Genomic DNA, 17,133 nt, shown 5'->3' on the forward strand with positions numbered 1-17,133 from the left:
GTCAGTCAGCTTTTGCGTTCATTGTACCTATAGCCAATTAAGACTATAATCACCCATCCAAAGAAAGATATTTTTTTCTGGTCCCAAAGAAGTTCTCAAAGAGGCATTTTCAATTAGTTCATCCCCACTGTCCCTCCAACAGATACAGATATTTTCTTATGAATGCTTCATCTTGGGACAGTTGTTATGGTAAACTGAAATTCAGCCTTATGGAAAAGACTTGGAGGGAACTATGATAGGTCTTCATTGTGGCCTTAACAAATGCAGTAATTCTAGAAAAGACCCTCTGCAGTGAGGTGCTTTTCACCCTTCACTGTAATACGTCTCCTTTGTAATATCAGACTGAAAAAGAAAGACTACACTAAGTATTAAGCACTTTGATTTCTTCTTGCTAGATTTAAATTATTACATATAAGTATCAGCACTCAAGGATGGATTAAGTTTTAATTTTAATATTTTGTAAAACGTTTAGAAATTCCTCAGAATGACAAGGTGCTATAAAAGTTTAAGCTGTTCCACTACAGTAGCTAAAGGTTAAGACCCCAAAAGATTTCATTTTAAATCTAAGTACTTTAGAATTTACGTTTAAATCAGCCATCAATTATCAAACTGAAATTACTGTTAGGTTAGTACTACAGAAGGGCTGAATCCTGGACTGATTTGGATATAAGTAAATTCATTTAAAATAAATCTTAAAAATATACTAGCCAACAACGATGAGGAACTAGCGAAGAATTAATATTCTGTTATTTTAAAAATTTATTTCATAAATGGGTTGTGGGATTTGTGGGTAGTTTATCAATGAATATATAAATTATCAGGCAGCCCAACAGGACACTGCAACATCACAAAGGCAAACTATCTTACAATAGGGGCGATTCATGTCTTCCTGTAAAATAAGTAAATGGCTATTTTTGAACAATATTAGCGTTCTGTGGGTATTTAGTCTTCTTTGAGGCACTCCTGCACACCATTATCCAAAAGACAGTCATGTTCATAAGACAAATAACTTCCACCTGTCTCCCCAATGAAGCTACATTTACACATGCAACTTAGTGTACTTCACACAATGTAACGTTAAGTCTTTATAGCTAGCGGTGTTCATTTTGCAATAAAATCTCATTCTGTTGTGCTCCTACATACTGGTCACAGAAAAATAGAATATGGATTACACTCCACCACTCCACACATATAAGTGATATGCATCATCTTTTAAAATACCAGAACACTTGAAATAAAAGTGTCTTTTCAGAAGGAGAAGAGAAATGGTGGGTTTAAAGGACAGCTTGAAATCTGTGATATGAGACGGAGTCTGTACCACCGTTTTCTAGCTACATGAACAGAGGAAAAAAGATGGCTACTGCTATATTACCAAATAATTATCTATCTAAATGACAGCTATGAACATGTGATCAGTCTTTTTATAGGCAAAAAGAACATTCCCTTATGTCCATATTTCATTTCAGTATGGAAATACAGTTCAGGTTAACCCTTCCTCCCACTGACATCCCAATAAACAGACATTTTAGACCAAAGCATTTTGACCCCCCCTCTTGTCTTTTACATAAGAAATAAGGCTTATAATATGAGTGCAGGGCTGCCAAAAAAGTTTTAAAGCTTGCAGTGCATTTAAACATTTGTTTATTAACTGATGGTTTATCATGAGTTTTGTCCAAAAAAGGCATTTGACTAAAACTAAAGGAAAGATCCATTTAAGAAGCTAATTGCATACATTTAGGGCTTTTAGGGAAACATATTTGAAGAGCCATAATCTTTTAATTTGACTGCTACCATGACATACCTCTTTAAAAGGTTTTGAAAGTGTAAGTATTAAAGCATAGGTGGATATTGAGTCAGGCTGAGGTAGTGTTTCATACTTTGCAGATAGCCACAAAATTTAAATCTGCATTTATATATTAAGAAAGTAGAATTGTTTTCAGAACTGCTTTTGTGATGTGCCAACACTGTAACAGAAAGCTTGCTCCTCTTAATGCACTAGATTATAGTCAATGGGAACACAGATTGTTCTAATTTGATTCTTCCCTCAGGATACAGGTAATCTTAATTCAGTGATCATAATCCGCCTAGCTTAACCTCCAGAGTCATTTTGCTTGAATCTGCTTACTCCTTACTCCGTTCTGGGTGAAAGTGTGGGATGTTACATCATGACAAAATAATAAACCAAATTATGGAAAAAGAACTGACCTATGACGTGACTGGTGCCAGCATGGGCATTTCAACTGACTTGACTAACAACAGCCATACCTCTGATTTGATGGAGAAATTTCTTGACCACCTTTCCTCCTGAATGATTCCTTTATACAGGATGAACAGAAATTCATATTTAGCAAGAGAGGGGAAAAAAAACCAATCCCACCCACAAACCATAGCTTCCTCAGGCCATGCAGGAAGTGCCATCAAATCCTAATAGAGGCACAGGAGTTAGTATGTGGAAATATAAATTGTTCTTGTTACTTATGAAGGCAGAGACTGGCCTAGACATCTGACCTCGGAATACTTTGAAAATATCTTTCTCTTTGCAGAAAAATAAAGTAGATGCAAATTTACATGCCGAAACTGGAAGCTCCCTAAAACAAACTAAGTCACAATGCTGGGCACTAGAAGAATTTCTTTCCACAGTTAGAAGAGTCTGAAAAACAGTGCGGTTAGATTGTTATCTAACTTGATTTAAAAATTTAGCACATAACCAGGGATATCTATGGCAACACTTAAGACAATGTTTTAAGCAACTTAGTTGAAGAGGAAAATCATCTCAAAGAGAAATCACTTACAGTCCCTTAGGAATGCAGAGGTCTACACCTTAAAGAGCTGATAAAATGTCACTTAAAAGATAGATTTCCGGAGGTGCATTAAGTGGAAGAGTAGAGATACCCACTGTGCCAAATAATAATCTTTTTAGGAGTCAAGATGGCATTTAGTTTTGAGAAGAAATGTTCACAGGGGAGGGACTGTGGCAAAGGTCCTTTTTTTTTTCCCTAGTAGACAAAAGCTTGCTTCCTCTACCCCAAACCTGGAAGTACATAAATCAAGATTTTCATTGCAAATCTCAATATAGTTATAAAAATGCCACAAAATTAAAGATGCATTATCTGCAGGCTATTGATAAGAGATCTTTAATTTTGTGAAGGCAAGGGTGTTCTGAAATTAAAGTTCTTCCAGCTATCAGGTTTGCACAATTAGTCGAGAGATGCTATAACTCACTGTGTGAGGGGGCAGAAATTAATCCAATTCTACTTCCAAAGGCTTCTTGGAATGCTGATGGCCGAAACAGTCACTTCTGTACTAGTTCTGGGGGCAAATGCCCAATTCAAAAGCAGAGCACTGAAGGAGAAGAACAGCTATTCTGGGAATAATTGGAAGCAGCAATGAATTTGGTAGGAAAGTCGTGAATCTACTGAGAATGACTGACAGTGAGTACATAACTATCCAGTTAAAAGTGCTTGACAAACAAGTAAGGATGACAAAAACAGGTCAAAAGGAAGAATGTGGCAGCGTAATAAAAGTTAGGACATTTCTGCTCCTGTTTAGTATGATTTGCTAGCATGACTACTAATCAGGAAAAAAAAAAAAATCACGCAGGCTGTAACTATACATAGCTATAACAGCAACAAAAACACCTGATACTTCCATGCTTCCCCCAGTATTCTGCTATTTTTAATAAGGAAAAGGGATGTGATGCTCTCAGATTCTAGTATTTACAGCTTGCAGGCTTCAAGTAATTCTCATTTTTAGTTTGGCCGGTTTTGACAGAATCCCAACGTTTCTTGACTGCATTCCTTTAAAAATTTCCCTGTTTTATGAAAAAAAAAAAAAACAAAAAAACCCACACTATCCACTTTTGCAGACCCATTATGAGAGCACATGGTGCAATAGCAAGTGCTGAAATTTATCTAGATGTCTGGAAATTCTTAACAGTGGTTACTTTATCCTGCTCAGAATATTTCTACTCATCATAATTCATGAATGTTAGTGAGGACTCAATTACAGCACATAAATTCCAAAATATATGGGGCATAAAAAGCTCTTTAACCCAACAAAAAGGCATAACAAGAACTGATGGCTGAAAATTAAAGCCAGACAAATTCAAATCAGATAGTTTTTTTTTTTTTTTATTAAAGTAGCAAAGGTAATTGAACAAGGAACATACTAACAAGGAAAGTGATGGATTTTTTTTTTTTTTTAAATCACTTGAAGTCTTCAAATCAAGACCTAACCATTTTCTAGGAAACAAAAGCTACTGGGCTCAGAAAAGCTTTTTTTTTTTTTTTTAAAAAAAAAAGTCATACCAGATGATCTAGTGGTTCCTTAACCCCTAACAAACCCAACCTATACATCTATAAAAGTAAAGTTAGTCTACTGAAAAGATACTTCTGGAGCATTCACAGTTTGGACAAAAGCCATGACTATGTAACTGAATGGACACATGCCACAGCAAAGGCAAAATTTGCTTCATTATAAAACCCCCAAAATCTATACTGAAAAAGATATAAGCTCTAAAAAAAAATCAACAGCAGCTTTATCAAAAAAAAGATCAAAATTCTTTAAGAGGAAAAAGAAATCAAACATACCACACGAGACATAAATTACTAAATCAAGCCAATAACCAGAAAAAGTGTTGCAGTAAGAAAGACAAAATGTTCAACTAACCATTTGATAGGCCATTTCTGAGATTTTGTACATTATGACTTGTGGGAGATGAAAACGGACTCATTTGGCATGTTCCTGTTGTCGGTGAGTAAGAATTTAGATTTTTCTTTTTGGTCTTCAAAGGTGTTGCTTCAGACGGCTAAAGGCAGTAAAAGAAAAATAATCTAGATAAATATTGGATAAAGAAAACAGAGCATCTATATCCCTTTGAACCTACAACAGTTGCAAACTCTCCTTTTGAAAACTCCACCCTTCCTATCAGGAGAGGTGCATGTTGCACCCCAAACCAGTCAAAGCGACTCTGAACATTTATTATTTGGTAACAGATCTTCTAAATAATTCGCAACTTTATGTACTCCCACTTATGGAAAGCCCAGACTGTATGTAAAAACATTAGTTTTACCCAAAAATTAAGCCATTCAATCTTGAGCTTCCCAGTTAAAAAAAAAAAAAAAAAAAAAAAAAAAAAAAGAAGTCGCTTCCAGAGATTTAGTATTCTGACATAAACACATTTTTGGAAAAGCAGTTATAAAAATTCGTGTTATTTTTCCTACAGTGCTGAAACTTAACTTAACTCATGAAACGTTAACTATGAATTTTTAGATTTTAATTCTATCAAATGATACTTATTTCTAATGATTTTCTAAACAAGTGTTAATTAACCCCCCCCCCAACCAGTCCATTAAAAACATTTTTTTTTCCCCTCTGGTTTAGTGTTCACTATGTTCAAATGATATAAAAGGATTGTGCAGAGCAGTTATTCCAGAAAAACAAGACTATACTTCTGAAATATTAACTAGGATTCTCTGGGGCATAGTTTACTCCCTAGACTGGCTGCTGAATTGCAACTCCGAGAAACTGTAATTCCACTATACTAACACCTAGAAAAAACATTTGTTTGCACATCAAGGGCTTCAGCTCAAGCAACAATTTGCTTCCAACTAAAAAAGTCTAGCAGCTTTAAGTAACATCATTAATGACCGTACCAAAAAGGAAGCATACAAAGAAATTAAACACATGTAGCACTTCTAGAGGAGACTCCACTGGGATCAGCAGCATCTTATACTCTCAGAAACTACAGACCTAGTGACTATGTGATGTTGCACGTAACTGAATTTTAAGTATTAAGCAATACACATACTACCAGATCTACACTGACAAGATATGTTACCAGCTGATCCAAAAATTAAACAAAGGAGCAGAAAGGTCTTTTCCCAAGCTGGAAAACATAGTTTGAAAATGGCAACATTCCCTTTCTGCCTAACTTCTTCATTTCAAGGAGATCAAGTCACCTGTGGCTTCCAAACAAGACTGGTCACCTCTAAAGTGGTGAACACAGGCAGCGCACAACTGATTTCATGCTGTTATGCCAACAATAAAGGGATATTTTGGCCAAGATCACTTTTTCCACTCACTTTCAACGTTTGCTCAAGGGCTTAGAGAAGGGAGTATAAACGCAGTAACATCGCTACACTGCTTTCTATAACTTGATGACTTTTTTTCCTTTGGAGAAACTGTACCACCGAAAGCAAATACCACAGAGAAACTCATTTGGAAGGTTCTTCAACTTTTAATTTGTTACAACCTTGAGTCTTTAGAGTTTTGCAGCAAGGTTGTTTATTTTTGCAACTATAGGAAGCAAAGGAATGACTTACCCACCTCCTAAAGAACTAGCCTTTTCTATCAGCTTGAACCTCATTCTCTCCATAAAATTGACTATGTATCATTTTTCGCCTTCATGTCACTCATAACAGTCACTCAGTTTCACACAGTATTTCTTCACTGGAAGCTTTATTAAACATGATTATTCTTATTCTCTTTAAGTTCCACAGGTAAGCATATTTATACTGTTTCAATACCATGAGTAAAATATAAAGTCCAGATCCTCACTTCATAGTCATTAAAAAACCCCTGGTAGTTAAGCCAAGTCAAAAAAACTAAACAAACCGATATTTGCGTTTTGCTCATTGACATTTCCTCTGCTACGTCAAATAACTAATTCATTCCCTTTTCATCCTGAATCGTGTGTTACTCTGTTTCGCCGGAGGAAGTTCCTCATGCTACTCCTTCCTCTTCAAACCAGATAAAACAAAGGGGACCTAAAAATTTTCTTCAAGCCCAGTTAGGATTTCTCAGCACAGGAATTGCTTGCATAACCTGCGAGAAGAGCCTACTGGGGTCTTGGTTGTGAGCCAATGAGGTCTGAGTCAAGAACACCGCACAGAATGTAAAGACAATTCTTGTAAGTTCCTGCTTGTAGGTTAAGGTTTCTCACAAACGTCCCCTGGAAAATTTAACTACAGCAACTTCAGATTTCAAAAGCAGGAGCGGGGTGGCCAGGTGGAAGAAACAGTATTTTTAATGGCAATAATGAGATTTACTAGGCAACACTTGTGAGAGCCCTAAGTCATATCTCATTCAGATCCCAAAGCTGCAAACACAAAGGTGACTTAAAGCCACTACAACCCACTAGGAATCCAAGTCCCAGAAATCACATTTCATCACTGAGTAAATTACTGACAGAAAACATTTATTTCATATAATTAATTTTAAACTGATGTTATAATCTTCCTAAAAGTATACATTTACACAGGCAGTAAATATAAAACTAGGAGTATGAACTGTACTTACAAGAATAATGAACAATTACATAACTCACAGAAGTTTTCTTCTCAATTTCAGACAGTTAGCAGTTGATTTAAATATCCTGAAGCACAATACTCCCCCCCCCTTTTTTTCATTTCTACATAAATATGCATATTCTTGTTGTCTATGTGAACAATTGTTTTTGTTACAGCCTCTATCATGTTCTTGGCCTCATCAAAATTTCAGGGTATTTCAATGGGGGAGGGAGGAAGAGAGAGAAATAGCTTTAAGGCAGAAAAAGAATTGAGTGTAATTTCAGCTGGACCACTCATCTACAAAAATGTTACTACAACCCAAGAAACAGATGCAAAATTACAGTCACAGCTGTATTCAGAGCAGAACAAGTTGGGTAATGGTACACTAAGCTGCTAATTAAATTGCTAATGATTTTTTTTAGTGCCACTGCGGTATTTTGCCACCTTTGTTTAAATTAAAAAAGTATCTAGAAAATTCTTAAAATTGCAGATTTCTAGTTTGCTAAATACCCAGTGAGACCTCCAAATATGTACTGCATATAAACAAATCTCTCTAAAATGACATAGATGTGGAGAGTTATTGCAAGCTCATTTACTGACCAGCTATTTCTCTTCATATACTTCTCCAAAGTTTTCCTTTACTTAAATACTATCGTCCTTATAAGTTCCTCTGTATCGGTGCTTGTAGCAACACCTACTGTTGGTTTGAGTAGATAATAAACTGTCATATGTCCTGACATGCAGGTACTGGGAGTATACTATAGCTGCATTTACAAAAAATAATAGCAACTGTACAATTTTATTTTTATTGTGATAACTGCAGTGAAATTCATTGCAGTGTTAGTATTTTACTGTGTCATTATGTCAGATTAGCTGAGGGAGGTAATTATATCCTTGACATGAAAATGCCTTTAATGTTTTCATTTCAATTTTGGAGTTTATAATATGCAGATTACAGCATTATCATAATTCCATATTGTTACATGTACAATTACATGGTAGAACATTTGCTTCCAGTATAATGGAGCTAATTTCTAATAAATGATTTCACCAAGGATCCTAAGTCATTTAGCTCTTGGGTAAATAGTGAAGGTAATAAACACATGCATATTTCTCCTGTTATTTTCAACCCATTCATGCAAACATACATTATTTAAAGCCATGCAATTCTATGACAAATGGAACACAAATTTTATTCTAAGATAATAGAATACCTTGTTGAGATTTTTCTAGATAACATCCAATTGGTGACATTATAAACACAACTCTACTGAAATATCATTTTATCTCTCTCTCTCTCTCTCTCTCTCTATATATATATCCCCTAGATGATTCCATACACAAGACAGAATACTTACATTATCCTTTTTAACAGTGTCCAACTTTAGTGCTCTCTTAACTCTACAAGAGAAAGATATGGACAAGTTTTATGATCACCGAGACACAAAGATTTCTGGTAGTAAGGTCTAAAATCCGTAATTTTAAAGACATTTATCCTTCTCATAGATGCATTACATTTTTCACAGTGTAAAAGAAAACCAATGTCATCTAAAGCAAATATATTAACTAGTTAAAATACTACATAGTAAAAACATTGCTTATTTAGAAAGAAAATTCAATTCTCCACTTTATACCACAAATAAAATGAAGACACTGAAGAGAAATTGCACAGGACTCTATTAAAATGTATATGTCTCTCTCAAAGACTACAAATAAGGAAAAAAATGCAAGAGCATTATCATTTACATACCTTCTGCGCAAATGCTGAAACTATTTTGCCATTAGTAGAAATAATGTATTAGGCATTTAAAACACAGGTACAGTCAAGGTGAAAAAAGTAGTTCTTCCCATCATTTTAGCTCTTAACATGATTCAGTGCTACCAGACTATGACTTAACTGGGGAACAGATGCTCTATGTCTTTACAGGTCCCCAAACCATAAGAAACTACTTGCTAGTCTTCTTCACTATACTGATTCAGGAACATGCCAAGCTCTCTCTGCAAAATCTGCTCTGCTGAACTGGATGCCCAGCTGTTAATGGCAACGCTAGGAGAAGAAACCTGAATATTTATAATACTTTATATCGTACAGCTGTCTTCTAAAGAGCAGTCATCAAAATTTTATTGAATGCAGACTAAATACTCAAAGGAAAGAAAGGTCAACATAAATTAAGACTATTTTTCCCAGAGACAACTGAAACTTTTTAAGCACGTTCTTAAATCTTAACAACACTTTAAAGAATTATATGAAACAATGAGACAAATTTTAAAAAATGAAGACAGTCTCCAAGAAACAAATAAAATATATCATATTTCAAGAACTTAGTGCACAGTTTTCATCTCAGAAAATAATGTTTTGTCTTGTAAGTACTTAAGATGACCTCTTTCAATTTATCTTACTATTCCAAAAGTGTAAAATAAAGCATTTGAAAAAAGTGGAATGAAAATACATCTTTGAAATATAACTCAGGTAATGGTGTTATGTGAATACTTTTTTACAGTTATCTCCATTTTAAAAAGGGGATTAGAAATAGTCCATCTTCAAAAAGCCAAGTAAACAGGTAACATTTAATTTTCCTATACAAGAAAGTGACTGAAATTCTTGCCTAAGGGTAGTTAAAGCTGTAACAGTTTCATGGAATTCTTTACAATGTATTTCTTTTTTAAATAGCAACCCATATTGCTTAAGGAATGCAGACTCCATTACATCTTCCACCCCAGTGGCAGTAAAGAAACATATTTATTAATAAACCTACTCTGAAAGGGTGCTCTAGGGGCGAATGCATTTGCATGTTATACTAAGGCATGTTATGATGGAAGTTTTTATGATGGATTTCAAAAGAAGCTGGAAGCCCAAGTAAAGCAGAATCTGGACTCAACATAGCTTTAGGATGAAGATAAATGAGAAACTACATGAAAATCTGACTAAATTATAAACATTTAGAAAAATTCCTAGAGAAGAAGTTGTGGACTGGTCAAGACTATGTTATTTAAAGTCTGTCAAATACTGTGCACAACAGTAGAGCTGCAGACAGCCCAGATTTCCTTTTGCTGGCCTGCAAATACTCTGAGCTATGGGGCCAGAGGCAGCCTCATTCCAGGCAAATACTTCACCATTGGAAGGAGCTGCAGAGGGACAATTTTGGCTTTACGAGGTCAACTTAGTCCCACTTTTCCCAGAGGAAGAGTCAAGTTCCTTCCTACCCAGCAGCGTAGTATGCTTGCGGGCTTGTTGTTAGCTAACCCCTCTCTGATGCCATAATAGGGGCAGGAAAATCTCTGGGCAACTGTCATTCAATCAAAACGTGTTCAAATTTTTGCTCTCTGTCTACACGTTCTCCCTGGCTAAGACCACTGGAACACAATTCATCCAGACATCTAACATGAAAACCCAGTTGGCCAAAGGCTTTTCTCTCAGATCTTTCAAAGATGAACATGGAGAAAAACCTACATGTGCATCTGAAGTACGGGCAAAGTTCCTGAAGTACTTTAGGAAATGCAATGGAGGAAGAGCACCAGATTTAGTTTATTTCATCTTTTTCACATGGCTGGACAAGCCTTACTGTGGCTCTGGGGTAGAATCAAGTGTCAGAACAAGACGAGGAAACAGAAAGACGATGCATATGGAATTATAATATAAAACAAATTATTTAGTTTCCTACCTTTGAATTGGTTCAAAAATTCCCTGCCAGGTCTTATTCTATTTTCTTAACTATGCAGAGCATGATGGTGCATTTTTATAGCTAGCTGCATACCCTAGCAATGACTGTTCTGCCCATAACATTTATTAGGTTAAAAGAACTACATACACCTGGAACAGCATGCCATTAATCTCTCATTGTAGGCTATACTGTCAGTCCTTTGTTGATGCTGGTAGACCAAATAGTGCTTTGATGAAACTACTTATCTGAGGAACTATTCAACAATGAGAGTCTACGTATGTAATTTAATTTTCTATGAGGAAATAGAATTTTTATATTTTTTAACTCTACATATATTAACTTTACCTCCTTCACAATTAATTTATGAATGAAGGGAATGGTAACAGTTGCATGCAAATGTAGTAAGCGTCCCCCCCCCTCCCCCAAGAATAGATAGAATCAGCAACTTGGTTATATCCCCTTCATTAAAAAAATATCCTAGGGATTATTGTAATGCATTTTGAGGCCATTTCTGTTAATTTCCTCTTAAATTTCTGCTCTCACTGGGAAAATATGGTATTTTCTCTCTCTATGGTATTTTCATATTGATCTGTCTTCAAAACTTGCCACCAAAAACGTCTCATTCACTGGAAAAGCAGAAAGAATACATGGTCATTTTCCATGTTCAGCTTAGAAAGTAATTAAGCTCAACATGCATGTTAATAGCTAAGATGTTGCTCAACATGCAACTAGTGAGAAACAGACTTAAATACCAAAAAATCAAAGCTCATGTTTTACATAAGAAACTTAGCACAACTAGTCTCTGGCATGATTACTTTCATTTCCAGTGACTGGGAGAAAGACTGGCAGAAGTTGGAACCTACCTTAAATCTAACATAGTTATCTTTAAAACTGTATAAGAAGCTGTAAAGTAAAACAACACCCCAAGTCTACGGACAGATAGCAGGATGGCATCTCATGGCCTCACTTTACCAGTGCTGAAATTAGCAACACCCTATGCATTTTTTTCATTATTCTTCGTAATTCCATGATTAGCAAAGATACACAAAAATAACATCCAGTCCATCGCTTGACAAATTGCAAAGAACAGGATTTACCCAAACAGGAAACAATTTGAGTAGACAAAGTTTTATGGAAAATGGACACAATAAGGGTTACGTGGGCAGAACGAGCCTGAAATAGATGTCCAAAATAGCCTGCGGCACAAAAAATAGATGTTAATTCAGCACAGCCCATCCATACCATACTGGCTTCTCTCACTTTTTCATTCCCTACCACAGCGCCTCACAGGCTTTATCCTCCATGACATGCAGAGAGATAAATAAGCCCCCCATTTGATAGCGGGGAAGCAGAGAACAGACATATAACACGGCAGAACTATTAGCTATGCCAGTGGACTTCACCCATCCAAAAGCCACCCAAACTCCACTCAGACAAGGCCCTGCCCTGCCGAACCACCATCTTAAAAATTTCCTAGGGCCCATGCAAAAATTAGAGGAGGCGGCTAGAGGGGGACAAAAAGCAGTCCTTCCTCCCTTCCTCCCTCCCTCCCTCAGCAGGGTGCTCCTCCCCTCTCCGCGATAACCCGAGGGGAACGTTTTCCCCTCGGGGCATCGGCTCGGCGGCTGGTAGGAAACCGGCAGGCGGCCGGGGAGAAACGCTCCGCCGCACAGCGCCTCACAGCGGCCCCCGCGCCAACGGCCGCCCGCGCGCCCGCCGCCGCCCCAACGGCCGCCCGCGCGCTCGCGCCTCACAACGGCCCCCGCGCCAACGGCCGCCCGCGCGCTCGCGTCTCCCCCCCCCCCCTCCCGGGGCGCTAACGGCCGCCCGCGCCTCACAACGGCCCCCGCGCGCCCCTCAGGAGCCGCCCGCGGCGGGGAGGGAGCGCCCGAGCGCGGCCCGGGGCGGCAGGAGCCGCGGCCGCGGGGGAAGAGGCGGACAGCGGCGCTTAGAGCCAAGTTTACCCATCCCGTCGCCCCCCGCCCGATACCTACGACATAGCGGTGCCTTGAGCACAGCGGTGCCCGCCGCCGCCTTACAGATCTCCCGCCGAGCGCCGCCGCCGTGCAACGGCCAAACGCCGCCGGCTGGAAACGGCGCTGCGAGGGCGGTCCGCGGCCCCGGGAGGGCGGGACGAGCGCGGCGGCGGGTCCGGGCGGCGGAGCTTGCATCCGTCAGGCCTGCGGGGCGGTGGGCAGCTCTGCCGGCCTCGCTCCCCTCGCCCTCGGGGCTGTGCGACGGCGGGAGCCGGGCCGGCCCGGCCTCCCCCCTCGGGAAGGTTTGTGCGAAGCCAGCTTGGGCCGGAGGTGAGGCTCGGCCAAAAGCGGGCTGCCGGGTGCGGGGTAGGGTCTGAGGAGTTCTCAGGCGCAGGAGAGGTTGATCCCCTTTGGGGGGGGGGGGAAGGGAGGGAACGAGAATGATTTTAATGTCCTTTGCGCCAGGCTGGATTGTAAATCCAGCCCAAGAGGATCCCTGCACCCACCGGAGAGCCAGATAATAACGTTCATGTGGTAAGAGCTCCCTGATTACAGGTGAGTGAGGCCTCAGCGTTTGGGCTCGAAAACTTAAGTAGCAGCAGTGTGAAACTTCCCTATCGATGTGCTATTTGCTGTGGATGTAGGTGAACTCCCAGCCCTGAACCTGTGTCAGGAAAGGCCAATGTTGCCAGAGAGGGTACCACTTCATTCCCATTTGGAAGATGATTTTCATATGTTGAAATCATAGGAAATAAAACTGAGAGTAACAGTTAGGCTGTGTTGTCCTCCTACTTCAGCTGAGGCTGAATTGCTCCCTGCTGTCTACTTTGTCTAAAGCTTCATTTGTCCAGTCAGGATTTTAATGACTCAAGCCAGGAGGCTGTGAGTAGTGCTATTACTAAACTATTGCTCACCAGATTTCTGAGCAACATATTGGCAGTGCTTTTTGGCAGAAGTGTAGCCAACATAAGAAATGTCTTGGTAATGGGAAGTCTAAGGAGTGTAAATGAGAGTTCACGTTTTATAAACTAGTTACAGGAAAATTAACATTTATTCTTCTTTTCCTCCTTGACTTTAACCCACTTTCATTTTGTGTGTATAACACTGGTGCTTAATTATAGTGACACTCGTTTGCGGGAACCAGACTGTATCACAGTGTCCCTATGGGGTCCTTCTAATGCCAGTGTAATATTAAAGTGTCAGGCAGGCGGTCTGTGTATTATAAATAGGGTACTTCATCCATGATAAGTGATTATTATCTTTCTTTCCCAAGTGTAAAAGACCTATATAACTCAAAAAGGTGCAAGTGATTTAGGCCTCCTGAGTAGGAATCCAATGAGTCCTGAAGGGGACCCTATGATGTTGTTGTCTTGTTGCTGAACTTGAGATATTCAATTTGTTATACTAGAATATATTTTCCGAAGTCAACATTGGGTAAAATAATATGAGAGGCTGTTAGACCAACAGTACAGCACGATTTAGTGTCCCTCTGTGATGGCCTTCTAAAAACCTTAATCACCTTTGGTAAAAGCAGAGAGCTGCTGTTGAAGTTTACTGGCCATTTGTGAGCAAACAGTGTTAGTTACTGCACTGAATCATTTCAATAATTTAGAAAAAAAATCTATTTCATATTTTTTTTTCATTCTTTCTTTTACAGTTTTCCTGGTAGTGTCCTTGTACTTTAAGGTCCAAAGTTATGCAAAGGTTTATGCACATGCGTAACTTTAAACTTATTATTTTCTATTAATTTGATTTAAATAAATCTTGAAAGTAAAATTGTGTTTAACTTCACGTGCTTGAGGGCTAAGGGTTGAAAATTTGGCCATGTTTCACTACTAACCTTTTTTTTTTTATGGAGTTATAACTATACAAACAGAAAACAAAAGTCCCTTCTGATAGGAGTTGCCACCAGAAAAAAGCATATTATCCATTTAATAATTACTGTATCACTTCTTTTTAAATAGTGAATGTTTTACATTATACAGTGTCAGTGCAGACAATGTCTAAAACTACTCAGTCTGTTACCTAATTCAGATTTGGGAATAAGAAAGTCAGCTTGTGAGGGAAGACACAGAAATGGCTTCACAATATAAAAATTCTTCTAAGCCTCTGTTAAACTAAAACCTCTACTAAAAATTTTTCTAGCCACAGCAATTCTTCAGTAATAAAAAGTTTGACTGGAGGAGGAAATCCTGACAAATATGTGGTCCAACATAAAGTCACTCACATATAGTTTTCACCGGAGGACAAAGGGTGCTTTTATTCTGCTGTTAGCACCAAGAAGCATAATATGGAATCCCACTTGACGTCAGTCTGTCATGATCGTGCGCCCACAATTCCCTCCAATGAGATAAGTGCTGTGTCCATTCCTAACAGTATGTGCTTTGTTATCACTGTTTGGCGAAAAAGCCTATTAAATTAATCTGTGCTTCCTTCAACCTTCCTTCCTTCAACCTACGGCCATATTTAATTAGTATTTTTTCCTAAAATTAGTATATTTTCCTAAAAAACGCTCAGTCTTTGCTACTGCTGGGTCATTCTGACCAGTAGCAACAACCAGAGTGGCACTGCAAGCAAAGCAGTCATTCGTATGTTCGTGCATTTTGCCACTGTGAGAAGCAGTGCTAGCCCCGGCAATGGTAGTGAAAACATCAGGCAAAAGAGTAAAAAATTGTAAATGTGCTTGTATTCTTCACAGAATGGCCAGCGGTTCTGGGAATAATGCATCCCTCTCTGTTCAGAAAGCTGCACACTCAGAAAATTCCGGAGCAAAGAAGTCCCAGCATTCAGAAGAAGAAATCTTTTATATGAACTGCAGAGCAGCTTATCTAACTGTTTTAAAAAGCAGCTTAGAAAATATTAAATCAAAAGAACAACTCTGCTTAGGTAATGAATACATTTTTGTTTCCCCCCATAACTGTTGTGTGTAATTATTGCAGTAGGTAGTTTGAACAGCAGTCAGCAATTCAGTAGTGAGACTATCCTAATGCATAAGACTCTCTAGCTGTTTTAAGGACTTTGGTAGTTTTAGGTAGAGTTCAGACATTCAGGCATTGTTAGCTGTATCTTTAAAGACATTTGCATCGTGTACCCGTTATAAAATATATCGCACACTGATTTTTCAGTTTACAGACACTACCATTCCACAATATTTTTCATTTTCTTCAAATCCTTAATCTTTGTTATTAGGTACTGGATGACTCATGGAATTGAGAATAGTGTACAGAGCTTTTCATCTGTAAATCACTAGTCTGAATGGGCACAAGTCAATACCAGCTGACAGCTTACAGGGGACCTAAGTGAGTTGTTTAACAACACCAAGTTTGGTGGTAGCATTGTTGCTTACTTGAGGTAGGCCTAAGTACCGTTTTTGACTGTGACGCTTCTACAATAAATTGTTTTCCTGTCTCTGACAAATGATTTAGTGAGCTGGTCTCAGTTGGCTTATAGTCGACAGATGCCCCAGCACAGAAAATCACCATGGTAACTGGCATCACTTGGTACAGAGGTTTGCAGACTCATAAGGAGGTTGTTATTGGAGATGTGGGTATGGTAGTTTACCATCTCTAAAGATAGTCTCACAGATCAGTTCTGAGCCACGTTGTCCAAGTAATGAGTGAAAATATTGCCTTTCCTATACTGATTTTGTGTGACAAAATGGACTGTTTCAGACATTTGTGTTTTGTAAGAATTATTATTATTTTAAGTTCTCACTAAACTGTTAAACTGTTCCCTTAGACTGTTTGACTTAGATCAAAAGTTTCCATTTTTTTTTTCAGCATTGTATTTGTGTATAAGTGGTATCATTGTCAGCTGTATGGCAGGAAAAAAAAATCACTGAATGCTTCAGTTATGGTAAATAAAAGTGTATAAAAATGTGAATGAAAGTTGTGGAGCTTAGAAAAGTTGTTTTGGAAAAAATATGAAATGTCGAAGTTCCTTGCATGGAAATTATTAAGGAAAATTATAAAACCATTTACCTGAAAAAGTGGTATCTAGGGCTGTATATTGGAAATTGATTTATTTATAATTTTAATTACCATATCTTACCAACTGGGTAGGTTTCATTTACAAAGCAAATTTTGCTACCCCAGCTAAAATTTCTCGAGCAAATATAACGTCAACTTTGCTAACTCTTGGAGTTGTAGGAATTGTATAATATGTCTTACCATATTTTTTTTTTCTGAGAACATTTTAGTCCTTTTA

The 17,133-nt window shown here is 38.2% G+C and overlaps 2 protein-coding genes across 7 annotated transcripts in view; one reads left to right on the plus strand and one right to left on the minus strand.

The window, feature by feature from the left end:
• Nucleotides 1–13,081, minus strand: part of ITGB3BP (integrin subunit beta 3 binding protein) — a 43,576-nt gene extending 30,495 nt beyond the window's left edge. For all 6 annotated transcript variants that reach the window (XM_068953419.1, XM_068953422.1, XM_068953424.1 and 3 more), the window contains exons 1-3: nt 12,946–13,081; nt 8,648–8,690; nt 4,669–4,807 (exon numbers count right to left, since the gene is read on the minus strand). In XM_068953419.1, the coding sequence (XP_068809520.1) occupies nt 4,669–4,807; nt 8,648–8,690; nt 12,946–12,950 (187 nt within the window). In that variant the 5' untranslated portion in view covers nt 12,951–13,081. The remainder of the gene's footprint in view (nt 1–4,668; nt 4,808–8,647; nt 8,691–12,945) is intronic.
• EFCAB7 (EF-hand calcium binding domain 7) overlaps nt 13,081–17,133 on the plus strand; it is a 31,387-nt gene continuing 27,334 nt past the window's right edge. Inside the window, exons 1-2 of the mRNA XM_009688678.2 lie at nt 13,081–13,257; nt 15,626–15,813. Coding sequence (XP_009686973.1) covers nt 15,627–15,813 — 187 coding nt within the window. The 5' untranslated portion in view covers nt 13,081–13,257; nt 15,626. The remainder of the gene's footprint in view (nt 13,258–15,625; nt 15,814–17,133) is intronic.

This window comes from Struthio camelus, chromosome 8 (genome assembly GCF_040807025.1).
Source record: "Struthio camelus isolate bStrCam1 chromosome 8, bStrCam1.hap1, whole genome shotgun sequence".
Taxonomy (NCBI): Eukaryota; Metazoa; Chordata; class Aves; order Struthioniformes; family Struthionidae; genus Struthio; species Struthio camelus.